At 44.0% G+C, this 15226-nt stretch overlaps 1 protein-coding gene across 2 annotated transcripts in view; it reads left to right on the top strand.

Annotated features, from left to right (window-relative positions):
- Positions 1 to 15226, top strand: part of LOC116949450 (activin receptor type-1-like) — a 55404-nt gene that overhangs the window by 31500 nt on the left and 8678 nt on the right. For both annotated transcript variants that reach the window (XM_032966815.2, XM_032966824.2), the window contains 5 exons: positions 368 to 625; positions 7089 to 7297; positions 12049 to 12148; positions 14366 to 14512; positions 14762 to 15037. In XM_032966815.2, the coding sequence (XP_032822706.1) occupies positions 368 to 625; positions 7089 to 7297; positions 12049 to 12148; positions 14366 to 14512; positions 14762 to 15037 (990 nt within the window). The remainder of the gene's footprint in view (positions 1 to 367; positions 626 to 7088; positions 7298 to 12048; positions 12149 to 14365; positions 14513 to 14761; positions 15038 to 15226) is intronic.

Raw genomic sequence — 15226 nt, 5'->3', positions numbered from 1 at the left:
ATTGAAAACTCAAAATCTGTAGAACTGCTTTTTGTGTTTAGTTTTGTTGTCCTTTCACCGCACCTCCCGATTATCACGGTTGGCTACGTACGGTGCGAACGAAGTTCAACGTGCACGCTTTGTAGAAAGTCACTAGTGCTCATCCTTTGGACATTGCAGAGTGATGTCGGTGTCCTGCCTACAGAGATGGGAGATAGCTGCCCATTGCTCATTTGAGCAGGAAGACACTTAGATTGAATACTGTTTTGTTAAGTCGCTCTACAAAATAACCAATTGAAACGATTCTGTACCAACAAACTAACGACCAACCATTAACTCGCCGCGTGTGTATTAACACATTTACTCTCCGTGCCTCCCCGTGTATGAGATGTGGGCTTGGAGAGCCCGCCGTTTGTCTGCGCGTGCGAAGGCATCTGCGGCGAAGAGTCTCAGTGCAACGGGCAGCGCTGCTATTCCGCCCTAGAGCTGACTAATGGGCGCTACGTGGAACTGAAAGGCTGCCTTCCCAATGCCGAGCAAGTACGGCTGACCTGCAGCACCCCCGCCTCGACCAGCCAAGTGGTGATCGAGTGCTGCACAGGAGACTGGTGCAACTCCAACCTCACCGCCACACCGCCCCCTGATGGTAAACTATAAACTATTTCAAACGTAAACTATTTCCTATTTTACCAGGTGAAGGCCCACTGACCCTCCGTAGCTCTTTTTCAGAAGCGACCTGGCCACAAATGATATCGCAACAAAGCGGCTTATCTATCATGTGGAAATTTATAAGCAGCCAAATGCTCTAAGCGCACGTTGATTCTAAATGTGGAGGGGAAAAGAAGGAAGAAACTCTAAATATACAGGCGTCAAGAGTGTTGGGATCGAACCCACGGCCTCTTTTATACCAGCCGAGTGAGATAACGTCTCGCCACCGTGGCCGTCCCTGGTAAGCACTGCACAGCCGTGTGCTGGGCTGCACGCTTAGACACGTAGACGCAGTCTGTCCGCCACATAGGGCCTTGCCGAGCTGGTTGGATCTTAAAGTTTTATTTAAAGCTTTCGTGCCTGCAGAGATTCACATTTTTGGTTCTTTCGGTAAAGTCACGTAGAAGGGAAACAATAAAATAATAAAAATATAAAACAATAAAATTCTCACGACGTTTCGACTGCAACACAAGCAACCATCATGAGGTGTGAAAACCACAGCAAGAAAATTTGAAAAAAGTGGCGTTATTTTTTTACGTTGGCACCACGGAGAGCGTTTTGGCAGTTATTTAAATGGACGAGTCCATCTATGTTCGGAAAAGAGGAGGGAGGAGTCGAAAATAATGCATGCGGTCTGAAAGCCACCGTAAGCGTAAACAATCAATTAAGACCCGAAATGGTTTATCAAATCCTTCCAATTATTGCTAAGCCAGAATCCATCTTCTCGTGATAATTTTATTGTTTTGTATTTTTATTATTTTATTGTTTCCCTTCTACGTGACTTTACCGAAATAACCAAGAATACGAATCCCTGCAGTCACGAAAGCTTTAAATCAAAACATTGCGATTAGTACACTTACTCTACTGCCTTCTCCTGGCGACCCAGGGTTATGGCATCTCGACACCCACGAAAATGGAGTTTCACGACGTTTGTGTGGTCCACTAATCCTCGTCTCCACAGTGCTGGATTACAGGCCACGTGCATAGCCACCACCGCCAGTATTAAGCTGAGCAGTTGGATGGTATTTAGCGAGGTGACCTCTGTGCACGAGTAGGTGATCATAGGCTTCTCTAGATTTAAAGCTTTCGTGACTGCTAGGATCCATACTCTTTGGTTCTATTGGGTAAAGTCACGTAGGTGACTTTACCAAATACGTGACTTTACTCAATAGAACCAAAGAGTATGGATCATAGGCTTGCAGGACGACATGGTGGCCAGCAGAGGGCAGTGCAGGAACGTCCATTGCTGTGTTGAATGCATAACTCCCTGTGTCTGAAGCCTGCATTCACCAACCCGTATTGACAAGCATGGTGAGGTATGGGAAAATAACGCCTGCGACCGGTGCGGTGTGGGGAGGCCCTTGTCCAGCAGTGGATTGATGAACGGCTGAATTTGGACACGTAGAATCACAAATGTCACCATCGGTACTGTTTGTTTTGTAAATAATACAATGTGAGTCGACAGCAGGTATAGCATGACACACAAAACAGTGTGCAAGGTGTCTGTAAGGCCTGTGATGTCATATGTACATCCTATTTTTTATTGTGGAATTGACCGTCTATAAATGCTATACTAGGCCTATGTTCTACACATTTCTGGGGTGTCTTGGGGAAATTGCAGTAAACAGGGGCGAACCGCATTAATGCCAAAATCTTATTTTCAAATCGCACAGATAATTCATTCAGGCATAGTGCACTTAAAAGTGCGTAATAAATAGGCACAGGTAAAGACCAAGCTAATGGTGCACCTTTAAAATCACCCCCACGCTTGCACAAACATGTTTTCATTTTAAAGTGACGTAAAATTCCCATATGTTCAGCAGGTATTTTTTAGAGGCTGTTATTTTAAAAACAAACCATAGTTTCTGGTTTTCAATCAGAAATGTCTGTAGAGGGCATCCATGCAAAAGTTAATGTGCTTCTTCTAATAATGTAATAGAGGAGAAGAGAAAGTAATATATGTCAAAATTGCACAACAGATGTTCTGCATTTTAGAGTGACATGGAAAATTAGGCAGATGGGTAGTATATTGATGAGAGTGCTTGTCACTGAACTAGCTTACATGGGGTCAAAAGGTCAATTCCTGCAAGCATGCTTCATTGTAGACATAGGCCCTGTGGCACGGTAGGAAGAGTCTGCTATCTGTTGCTAATCTCATGGTCAAAAAACAACTGATAACTCAACAGAATAGTTAACCAGAAACGTAACGGTTATATCTCAATGGGTGAACGGCAGCCATGGTAAATATGTGAACAATGTAATCTGCGCGAAATATTGCTGCAGATGCATTGTATAAGAACCGACATTTTAGTCGTGTAGAATGTACACAATCCTGTTATAAAAGAGGTATAGGTGGGAATATCACATGGCTACGGTGACTGTGTAAAGTCTTGTGACTATTTGCTTGATCGACATTTTGGATGCCGGTGCTTGTCGGCAGAGCACTGCCACAACGTTCAGAAGTGGCTTCACGGTGAAGTTGGCAAAATGTAGAAAATCACGCCGGAGCTTCATGGCTACACCGCCATATCGATGCATAAACTCTTTATAGTTGAGGCATGTGACGTCGAAACACAAGCCGGCACAATACAAAAATATCTCGGCAGTGGCCACAGCCAACAGCAAAGCTCTGACGAGACACAGAAGGTTGAAATGGTGCAGGACAGTGCATTGGCCTCTATCATTAATATAATTTGTGTCTGTTGGGTACGTTGGAGAGGTCATGGGATGTGTGAGCCATGATTTTTCCCTTCCAGTGTCCTCACGCACTAGTCGAACACCGATGATACATTTCCTTATTGCAGGCGGTGTGTAAAAAGTGTATTTTAATGTTTATGCATTGGAAAACAGTCGTTGCTCACTGCATTTATATATTGCAGCTGTGATAAACCTTGCATCTACCGACGGTATTGGCAAAACGAACATTTGTTTGATCAAAAGGATTTCCGTGAAGAGTATTCCAATGAAATTAGACATTGACAGTGAGGTTTATTGCCTGCTGCTGAGTTTCTATTGAGAGGATTTGTTTACTGCATTCATTAGCGAAGAGGCAAACCTTGTTCCACATGAATAGTTAATGTTAATGCTCCTCAACAAAAGCGCAAACATTACACCATCACATTAAAACAATATTTTTCCATATGTCTGCTTTTAAACCCTGTGTACAGTCATTACTCATTGAAACTGAATATTGAAGTGCTGCTATTCATAGAAACTGGTATCAGCGTCAATATTGTCTGTTTGAAATGTACATGACGGTTATTCGTGTTATTCGCAAAAAATACAACTCAAGTCCCGTTAATAAATGTGCTTTTAAATGAGACTTCAAGGGATTTGAGTTTCAATATAGTGCACGTATAATGCTGCGGTGGCTATCTACTCTCGAATATTGACGTAGTTTGGCAGATGATGTGAAAAACTGAAGCTGCAGTAATAAATGTTTCATACATTTTGAATAATAGTTCATGTTTTGATTTAAAGTTTTCGTGACTGCAGGGATTCATATTTTTGGTTCTTTCGGTAAAGTCACGTCGAAGGGAAACAATAAAATAATAAAAATATAAAACAATAAAATTATCACGACGTTTCGACTGCAACACAAGCAATCATCATCAGGTGTGAAAATTTCGAGAGAAGAAAATTTTCTTGCTGTGGTTTTCACACCTGATGATGATTGCTTGTGTTGCAGTCGAAACGTCGTGAGAATTTTATTATTTTATATTATTATTTTATTGTTTCCCTTCTACGTGACTTTACCGAAAGAACCAAGAATATAATAGTTCATGCTAATGGTGCTGCGGACAAACATAACTTGAATAAGTAATTTCTGTCACATGCAGGTACAATCCGCTTCCAACCCTGCAATACATGAATATTTTCACTCGGTCTGCCTGTTTGAATAAAACATAATTCAGGGCTTGGGACTTTACACTAGATTTGTCTGCACATGCATAAAAAATATATGCGCATTTGCTATATTCATAATTTGTAGCGTCATGCTCGAGACGGAAAGGTAACGTGTGTTTTTCATTCACAAACTATGCTTTCACGGAATGCTCATTGGCATGGAAGAACATGTAATGTGCACACGCCTAATTAGGTAGCGGAAAACCTTTTTTGTGGAAAGCTATGAAATGTTTACTGTCCCGAGTAGGTGAAACAGAATACTCCTTTATGGGTCCTGCCAATGAGGGAGCATTTTAGCGCCGAAATATACGGTGGTGTATCTTGCGGCAGAATGCAGATTATCATTCAGTAGCCTGCGCACTCCTAAAATTACCGTCCGGTAATTACATTGCAAAACAGAAACTTTATTGACGAATCATTCGACTTTCATTCGTTTAATAATATATTTTAATTCTTCTTCTTGTGCTAATCATTTTTTTTTATAAATGCATGTTTAGCGTTACCAGTTTATGCACCAGCCCAAACATGAAACATACTTGACACTGACTTATCGTGAAGGATTTGGCTTTTTAACATTAATTACATTGATAAAGCTGCTTCCTGGTATAGAGATTTAGTTGCAAACCTAAAGTGCCCCGCTTGTAATAACCAAACTCTCCCCACGGCTATTATTAACCTGAAAACATGTTGGAAACATGGATCAATCCCAGGGTTTAAATTTGGGACCATACATTCTGTAACGTTTATAGATCTTGATTTAAAGCTTTCGTGACTGCAGGGATTCATATTCTTGGTTCCTTCGGTAAAGTCACGTAGAAGGGAAACAATAAAATAATAAAAATTTAAAATTCTCACGACGTTTCGACTGCAACACAAGCAATCATCATCAGGTGTGAAAACCACAGCAAGAAAATTTGAAAAAAGTGGCGTTTTTTTTAACGTTAGCACCACGGAGAGCGATTTGGCAGTTATTCAGGTGGACGAGTCCATCTATGTTCGGAAAAGAGGAGGGGGGAGATGAAAATAATGGATGCGGTCTGAAAGCCATCGTAAGCGTGAACAATCAATTAAGACCCGAAATGGTTTATTAAATCCTTCAAATGATTGCTAAGCCAGAATCCATCTTCTTGGTTTGAATTGTCTCTGTGTTTGTATATGTGGATAGCCTCATGAACGAATCTCTCATGGTAGCCAGATGGCTTGCAAATAACCTCTGTCTTGGAGAAGTCAATGTTATGTGAGCCTACTGAATTATAACAGTGATCTGCCACGGCCGAGGTGTTGGTCCTACCGTGTTTTAGGTCTGCTTTGTGTTCACGGATGCGGTCCGAGACATGTCGTTTGGTTTCTCCAATGTAACTACTACCACAGAGGCAACTTAGTTTGTAGACGCCAGGGTACTGTATGTCCAGAATCACATCTTTTACAGACGGAACCAGATTACGGATTTTATGTAATGTGTTGAATCGGACCTGGATCTTGTGTTTATTCAAGATTTTGGAGATATTTTTTGTGATCCCCGCAATGTAGGGTAAAGTGATGGTTTTGAAAGGCTCCTCAAGAGGGTCCTTCTTCATGGTTGGAGTGATAGCTTTGCAGATTGTGTAGTCGGAGTAACCATTAGCCTTAAGAGCTGGTGTACGTGCTTGAGTTCACTGGCTATGTGTTCCTGGTCGGATATGCATTGGGCTCTATGGTGCAGAGTCTTGATGAGGGAATTCTTCTGGGATGGATGGTGGTGGGAATCCGGTTTCAGGTAAGCATCTGTATGGGTAGCTTTCCTGTAGACAGAGTGGCTCATTGAACCATCAGGCGTCTTTTTTATTTTTCTAATTTTCTTGCTGTGGTTTTCACACCTGATGATGATTGCTTGTGTTGCAGTCGAAACGTCGTGAGAATTTTATTATTTTATTCTTTTCCTTCTACGTGACTTTACCGAAAGAACCAAGAATATGTTTATAGATCTGTCTTCGAGCTATAGAACGAGCGCGCTTTAATCTGTCGTTTCATAGAGGAATGATGAGCAGGCTCCATCTGGAGAATAGGTCTTTCCATTTAGCCATTGAATCAGGTGCCGTAGCACAGCAGTTCTATGCATTATTCACGTTTAAATCACGCTTGTACGTAGTAAAACCGGATTAATTAACGTATTTCTCATTCGGTGTATCTGGATTGCTGAACCACACCATGAAGCAATGTGTGCTGTTACTTGCAATATGACCTATTGTGTAATTAACAAAAAGACATCAATACATTCTTCAATAACACTGCCATAAAATGGGGAAAATATATATTCTAGCTGACCTTTTGAGAATGAGCCCTTGGTGGCACACGCATGCATGTATGTTAAACTTCTTGTGCACCGTAAATAGCCAAACGTGCTAATCGGAGGTGCCGGTGGGGAAGGACAACTACATATGCAATTAACACCAGGGTTTTCTACTGCACGCGCTGCGTGCATGCGTGATGCACACGTGCCTCTCGTTGCTTTACAGACGAGATCGAGGTGCTTCCGTACAGCCCGGGCACCCTGGCAGTGGTCATCGCCGGCCCTCTCGTAGTCCTCGTGGCCCTGCTGACGGCCGCCGCGCTGCTGTGCCGATCGCTGCACAAGCAGCGTGCCCGCCACCTGCACGCTCGCGACGTGGAGCGCGGTGCCGCCGACGGGCTCATCACGTCCAACGTGGGCGACAGCACCCTTGCCGTGAGTGCTCACCACCCCCCCCCCCCCCCACAACCGCCGTCGCTCGTACGCTCGCTGCATGGACGTGACTCGAGCCAGGCGGTGGAGGCTATGCTGCACGTGGCCTGTAATACTTCACCACGAAAGGCAGCCAGGGTTGGTGGATCGCGGCACAAATATTGCTTGTATGTATGTTGAACTTCTTTCGCACCGTACGTAGCCAACGGCGCTGATCGGAGGTGCCGGGGAAAGACGGCAAACTTAACACAAAAAATCAGTTTAAACGAAATTAGTTTTTCAATCTAGAATTAAAAGTGCATCGCTGCAGTGGCTTCCGAATATCGGAAGGAAGAGCGTTCCCGACCGTCAAATAAGCGCATTTGAAAGCGCGCGATGCTTTGTGTTGCGGTTACCGCGCTGCACTACGAACCTCGCGGCCCGAGTTTGATTCCCGCTCACGGCCAACACCAGTGACGGTTATTTAAACTGGTCCTGGGCCTCAACTGACTCGGCCTCAAATGAGTACTTGGTGCAGTGTTTAATAATCGCCACCGGGGAGACGATAGCGACCCGGCGTGGTACTGGCCGCCGACTCCCACGTGCGCTGTTCCGGCCTTCGTAGGTGCTCACTGATAGAACGTTCCCCAACAGTCTGTTCAGGCTGTACGGGGGATCTTTGTACCCTGGCTTTCCAGGAGAAGGCGGCACAGCAAAATGTGGACTCCACCTGTTCTGTCTGTATGGAATAGTGTTTCCTCCCTCGCACACGTGGGTTTGCTCTGGGTGCTCTGGTTTCCTCCCACACATGAACACTCATTAATTGGCCGATGACACCTTAATGTATAGAGGACTACAGAGCTCGGGCAAGTGTTGGCACCGGCTCATTGTGTGACTGCCTTCCCGCTTGTTAGAGTCAGATCATTATTTATTGATACTGGAGGAATCTGATGACCTAAAGCTCTTTTTCACAGATGTCCCATAGGGGCGAGTAAGAACGTTACAACAACAAACAGTACAAAAACATGATAGTAGTGCAAAGTACAAGAAAGGTAAACACAATGGCGGAGCCAGGATTTTCAGGTAGGGAGGGGCAACCCCTCCAGCAATGAAAAACGATAGAGGAGATTTTAGTAAGTAAGGACCTGTCCATTGCTTTTTATTTCACGCGTGTGCGGCGAAGGCACAGCCATCGATCGAAGGTCGAATTCGAACCGCGTTGTGTGATCGCCATCGCGCTCGCTGAAGGTGAATACCTTCAGGGAAGTCGTGGACTGTATAGGCAACTAAGCACAATTCTGTGAGTCACTTATAACCGCTTTGCCGTTACTTATTGCCAATTATGGACTCGGACTATTGTCCTATCATCTCATAGAGTCCCTGGAATGTAATAATATGCTACGCAGTGGGGGTCGCAAAATGCCGATTTATTACTAACAAACCCCAATGATCCAATCGAAATTAGGGATTTCGATCGGATCATTGGGGGGGGGGGGGCACGTGCCACCCCACCCCCCTCCATTAGCTCTGCTAGTGGGTAAACAAATCACCCAAACACATATAAATAAAAACTAAACCATCCCCATCCTACCAGGCAAAGCCCACTGAGGTATTAACTTATTTTTCAGAAGCGACCTGGCCACCAATGATAGCTCAACAAGGTGGCCCACCATTTGGACATTTATAGCACTTTAAAATAATAAAAAACTATCTAAATGCATGATTCTAAACATGGAGGGAAAAACCGGAGGATCCGGAAAAAAAAATCCACGCGACCACGGGGAGAACACGCAAAGTCGAAGTATACAGGCGTCGGGGTCGGGATCGAACCCCCGGCCTCCTGCATACCAGGCGAGGAAGATGACATCTCACCACCACACCTCTGATTTGTTCTCTGTCGAAAACAGTAAGCGAATACTGTGCACGTTGCACGTTGAAGTTATAATTATTCTCCGAGTGAATCCAAATTCGGTCGGGCTCTCTAATGTGTTTTCGGGTTGTGCACCGCGGTATTATTCAGCATGGTTTGCGATGATGTTTTTGCTCCAATGGTGCGAGAGCATTATCGACACTTGAAATGTTGGGTGGTACTCTTCTGTTTTTCCACGCTTTTATTTAACTCGCTCCGTCTGTTGTCGTGTCCTCAAATCTTGTAACTCAATTTCAACCGTCTTCCCAATGTCGTATCGACTGCAAACTTGGTATAGGTATGTCATACTGATGACAAGACTATATTCTATCATTAAACATAAAAATATATATTTTAAACAATCTTTTTTTACGGGTCTAATTGTCCACGCTCAACTCACGTTGGCTGTAAATCACCACGGCCCCCTTACGTTGTGGCAAGCCTCGGGGCCACTTCCTGGAGTCGTGGAGTTCTGCCGTTACTCGTACGGTACATTTCATTAAAGAGTGTTTAAAAAAAAAGTATTTTTAAATATTACATATTCATTGACAGCTCTGAAGCGGGATTATAAACATTTCCGATTTCCAAGGCGTGCGGGGGGGGGGGGTCAGTAACTCCGTTTGAGTTTGACGTTGGCCAGTCTGCCAAGGTGTAGCTCTCTCTGGCAGGTTTCAAATTGTGTTTCCAAGGGCTCTCGACCAGATAAGTCAACTCTCGACCCATCGTCGCGATACAAAATTAAGCGCCACTTTCCGTGACGTTGACACCGGTGGGCCCCGATGGGAGATGTTGAGCACCATCTGAAGAAGTGGGAAATCCCAACCACTGCCTGTGAACTGCCGCGGAAGATCTTTGGTGGTGACGCTTATTGATCGGTTAGCGTTTTTACGGGCAACGCTGAAAAATCAATATGATAAATCATATGCTTTAATGTTAAAGGTCAGACATTTGTTTTGCATTATAAACAAGTGTTAATATATTTCGAGAATATTGTTTTTTTGATGTCGCAGTATTAAATGTCATCGTGGGTTTTTTTTGTTACCAAAGGGTAAACGATGCAAGTTATATTTGTTACAAGGTTATCCATTATATGAGTAGTCATGTTGCTGTTGTGTTGCTCGTACTTTGGACTGATAAATTGTTGGGTCATGCAGATTAAATGTCACGAAGTAGCATGTTACATAAGTGAAGCCAATGGAACAGTTTGTGATTGGGCAGTAGTAGGTTCATGGCTTTGGCATCCTAGCTACACTCGTGCTGTTTATGTGTTTGCCTGGTGTTTGTCACACTACTGGCATATCAGGGCAGGTCATCAGTACTTTGTAACATGACTCTTATGATTTAAAGCTTTCGTGACTGCAGGGATTCATATTCTTGGTTCTTTCGGTAAAGTCCCCACGTAGAAGGGAAACAATAAAATAATATTGTTTTATGTTTTTATTATTTTATTGTTTCCCTTTCTACGTGACTTTACCGAAAGAACCAAGAATATGACTCTCATGGTGGAGATTAAGCACTATAGAGCTGTTTGATTGCTATAATTTGCTTTTGGAACACGAGAGTGAAATCATCATCATCATCATCATCTTTATCAGCCATGATCAATCCACTTCTGGATTGTTACATCCCCGTGATACAACAATCCCCACCTAGCACCTGCTCACGAGCTGATCTCAATCGCTCCACCTCTGTGCTGCGCCTCTTGTTTGGCTGCCACCGCGTACTTTATCTCGCCCAGCGACCGTCATCCCTTCCAGCGATGCGCCCTGCCGAGGTCCGTTTGCCTTTCTAAACCGGCCAAACTCAGTGCCTCGAACCGGGCCATACCTTCTCCAATCCTTGTTCCCTTTCTCTGCATAATCCCAAGTGCGTATCTCTCCAAACTTCTTAGTGCATTTTTGAGCTTTTTGTTCAATCCTCCCCATCTCTGTTCATGTTTCCAATCCAAATGTCCGAGCAGGAGAAGTATGCACTGATTCAAATCTTTCTTCTTTAGAGGCATTGTTATATTGGGTTTTCTTGTCAAGTTCAGCTTTCAAATGTTGCTCCATCTCACCCTTATTTATAACTTCATTTCATAATTTTGATCTCGATCTGCCTTCAATGATTGTCCCGTGAAGTAGAGTACTGGACAAACTAGCACTTAACTCCTTTTTACTCTCAAGCAGTATACTTTACGTCAGTGTATCGTCTGAAATAATTATTATAATTTCAGCGATATATAGACATTGGTTTGGATGTCACGAGTGAAGAGCCAAATACATCAGCTATTTAGTTTCACACCTAAACACCAGTCTGGGTTTAAACACAATAGCTGTATTTTATACATGCTATCTGATGTTTGTCCTCAATGAAGTTAACTCCTTTCACCGATAATGGGAAGCATATGTACAGTGTTTGCACATACTAACAAGTTAATGCAAGAGGGGAATTTGTCGTAAATTGGATGTCGCGCTTTTGCCGAAGGGGCCAACACGTTCACAACTCACAGTTCGACTGGTATGGGCTTGTGACAACTGTAACTCAACAAACGTATGCAGGTTGCCATTTAGCCCCACATTTAGTCTCCCATTTAGCCTTTCTTGCCCGGTATTTATCTTGATTCGAAGCTGTCGTGACTGGAGGAATCTATGCTCTTTGGTTCTTTCGGTAAAGTCACGTAGGTAGAAAATAAAATAAACCTACGTGGCTTTACCGAAAGAACCAAAGAGTGCATGTATTTATGGATGTTGAACTTCTTTCGCACCGGCTATGTACGATGCGCAATAAGTTCAACATACACGCATTCAACATTAATCATCCGTGGTATGTTTTAGTGCGCCATTGACAACAAAATTAATTTGCTTTTTGTTTCCCCCAATGGCAGGACTTGTTGGACCACTCCTGTACATCGGGCAGTGGCTCAGGCCTCCCTTTTCTTGTACAGCGGACAGTGGCTCGTCAAATCACGCTCATTGAATGCGTCGGTAAGGTGGCAGATGTTGACGCTTGACCCGCCGGTACTGAACCTTATTCGCATCCAGACGCACGGAGTTTTTTGTGCGGTGCCTTGAACATTTGTGTTGAGTGAATTCTGGGAAATGTTTACCTCTTGAGCATTTGGGTAGTTATTATTTTAGGTTACACGAATCGAATAAATGTATTGGTTAATGGAGACGAAGATATTTGATACATTTACCGTAGACCAGAGGTGGCCAACTGGCGTCTCCCAAGCAGCATGCGGCTCTTTAATCCACCGCATGCGACTATCGCAAGGGCATAACGTAGAACGTACTATCATAGTTGAGAAGAATAATGAATATTACCCGTATTGTGCCGAAAATTGTCAATATACAGTGAAGGAAAAAAGTATTTGATCCCCTGCTGATTTTGTACGTTTGCCCACTGACAAAGAAATGATCAGTCTGTAATTTTAATCGTAGGTTTATTTGAACAGTGAGAGACAGAATAACAACAACAAAATCCAGAAAAACGCATGTCAAAAATGTTATAAATTGATTTGCATTTTAATGAGGGTAATAAGTATTTGACCCCTCTGCAAAACATGCCTTAGTACTTGGTGGCAAAACCCTTGTGGGCAATCACAGAGGTCAGACGTTTCTTGTAGTTGGCCACCAGGTTTGCACACATCTCAGGAGGGATTTTGTCCCACTCCTCTTTGCAGATCTTTTCCAAGTCATTAAGGTTTCGAGGCTGACGTTTGGCAACTCGAACCTTCAGCTCCCTCCACAGATTTTCTATGGGATTAAGGTCTGGAGACTGGCTAGGCCACTCCAGGACCTTAATGTGCTTCTTCTTGAGCCACTCCTTTGTTGCCCTGGCCGTGTGTTTTGGGTCATTGTCATGCTGGAATACCCATCCACGACAAATTTTGAATGCCCTGGCTGAGGGAAGGAGGTTCTCACCCAATATTGGACGGTACATAGCCCCGTCCATCATCCCTTTGATGCGGTGAAGTTGTCCTGTCCCCTTAACAGAAAACACCCCCAAAGCATAATGTTTCCACCTCCATGTTTGACGGTGGGGATGGTGTTCTTGGGGTCATAGGCAGCATTCCTCCTCCTCCAAACACGGCGAATTGCAGACATGATGCCTTGAATAAAGGTCAGTTTTCTGTGCCAGTTAAAAGGGTAAAACCTATTACTACTACGGCGAGTTGAGTTGATGCCAAAGAGCTCCATTTTGGTCTCATCTGACCACAACACTTTCACCCAGTTGTCCTCTGAATCATTCAGATATTCATTGGCAAACTTCAGACGGGCATGTATATGTGCTTTCTTGAGCAGGGGGACCTTGCGGGCACTGGAGGATTTCAGTCCTTCACGGTGTAGTGTGTTACCAATTGTTTTCTTTGTGACTATGGTCCCATCTGCCTTGAGATCATTGACAAGATCCTCCCGTGTAGTTCTGGGCTGATTCCTAACCGTTCTCATGATATTGCAACTCCACGAGGTGAGATCTTGCATGGAGCCCCAGGCCGAGGGAGATTGACAGTTCATTTCTGTTTCTTCCGTTTGCGAATAATCGCACCAACTGTTGTCACCTTCTCACCAAGCTGCTTGGCAATGGTCTTGTAGCCCATTCCAGCCTTGTGTAGGTCGACAATCTTGTCCCTGACATCTTTGGAGAGCTCTTTGGTCTTGGCCATGGGGGAGAGTTTGGAATCTGATTGATTGATTGCTTCTGTGGACAGGTGTCTTTAATACAGGTAACAAGCTGAGATTAGGAGCACTCCCTTTAAGAGTGCGCTCCTAATCTCAGCTCGTTACCTGTATAAAAGACACCTGGGAGCCAGAAATCTTTCTGATTGAGAGGGGGTCAAATACTTATTTCCCTCATTAAAATGCAAATCAATTTATAACATTTTTTACATGCGTTTTTCTGGATTTTTGTTGTTGTTATTCTGTCTCTCTCTGTTCAAATAAACCTACCATTAAAATTATAGACTGATCGTTTCTTTGTCAGTGGGCAAACGTACAAAATCAGCAGGGGATCAAATACTTTTTTCCCTCGCTGTATATATACACTTATATATACTTTGCAGAACTCATGGGTACTTTTACATTACAGCTTGGCCACCCCTACCACAGATAAATGTAGCAACCCCGCCAGCCTTACCAAGTATGTGCAGCCGTGCGTTTTTAAACGCAAGTTGATGTGCATTGTCGCGTTTCCTCGACTAGGCAAGGGGCGGTACGGCGAGGTGTGGCGCGGACAGTGGCAGGGTGAAAACGTCGCTGTGAAAATCTTCTCTTCGAGAGACGAGAAGTCTTGGTGCCGCGAGACGGAAATCTACAACACGGTGCTGCTCCGGCACGAGAACATTCTCGGTGCGAGAGTCGCACCACAGCACAATGCGCGATTGTGATGCACTTGCTACTGTCTTACAAATAGCGTGTTTGTGCGTCCGCTGTTCCGCCACACTCTTAACATTTGCCTTGGCAGCAGTTGTCTGTTTTTTTACATATATGAATCGTTGCAGCATACATATTTCGCTATCGATTTCAAATCGAGATTCATTCACGTAATAAGAAAAAAGGCCGTTTTATAAATCAAAGTCGCTCGTTTGCCCATTTCAGGATTCATTGCGTCGGACATGACGTCACGCAACTCGAGCACTCAGCTTTGGCTCATCACACACTACCACGAGTGTGGCTCGCTCTACGATTGGCTGCAGCGCTGGCCCCTGGAGGCGTCCTCCTGCCTGCGCCTCGCCCTGTCTGTGGCCGCCGGCCTTTCTCACCTCCACGGGGAGATCTTTGGCACGCACGGAAAGCCTGCCATCGCGCATCGTGACCTCAAGAGCAAGAACATCTTGGTGAAGGGCAATGGCCAGTGCTGCATTGCTGACCTTGGTGCGTGAAGAAAGGACTTCCCCAATTATTTTGCAAAGATTTAGCAAATAAGATTGTTTTTGTTTTAAATTGTTTTGGAGAGGTTGTCACTTTGGAATGTTGGCTGTCACCTCTCTCCGCTTTTGCCTGTCCTTTTCAGTATTTGATGTTGTGTTGACTTATCAGTCCGTGTTCACAACAGAAGCAAAT

The sequence above is a fragment of the Petromyzon marinus genome, chromosome 2 (assembly GCF_048934315.1).
Source record: "Petromyzon marinus isolate PM22_M1 ecotype Great Lakes invasive population chromosome 2, UKy_Petmar_22M1.pri1.0, whole genome shotgun sequence".
In the NCBI taxonomy this organism is placed as follows: Eukaryota; Metazoa; Chordata; class Hyperoartia; order Petromyzontiformes; family Petromyzontidae; genus Petromyzon; species Petromyzon marinus.
This window is presented reverse-complemented; position numbering and strand designations above follow the sequence as displayed.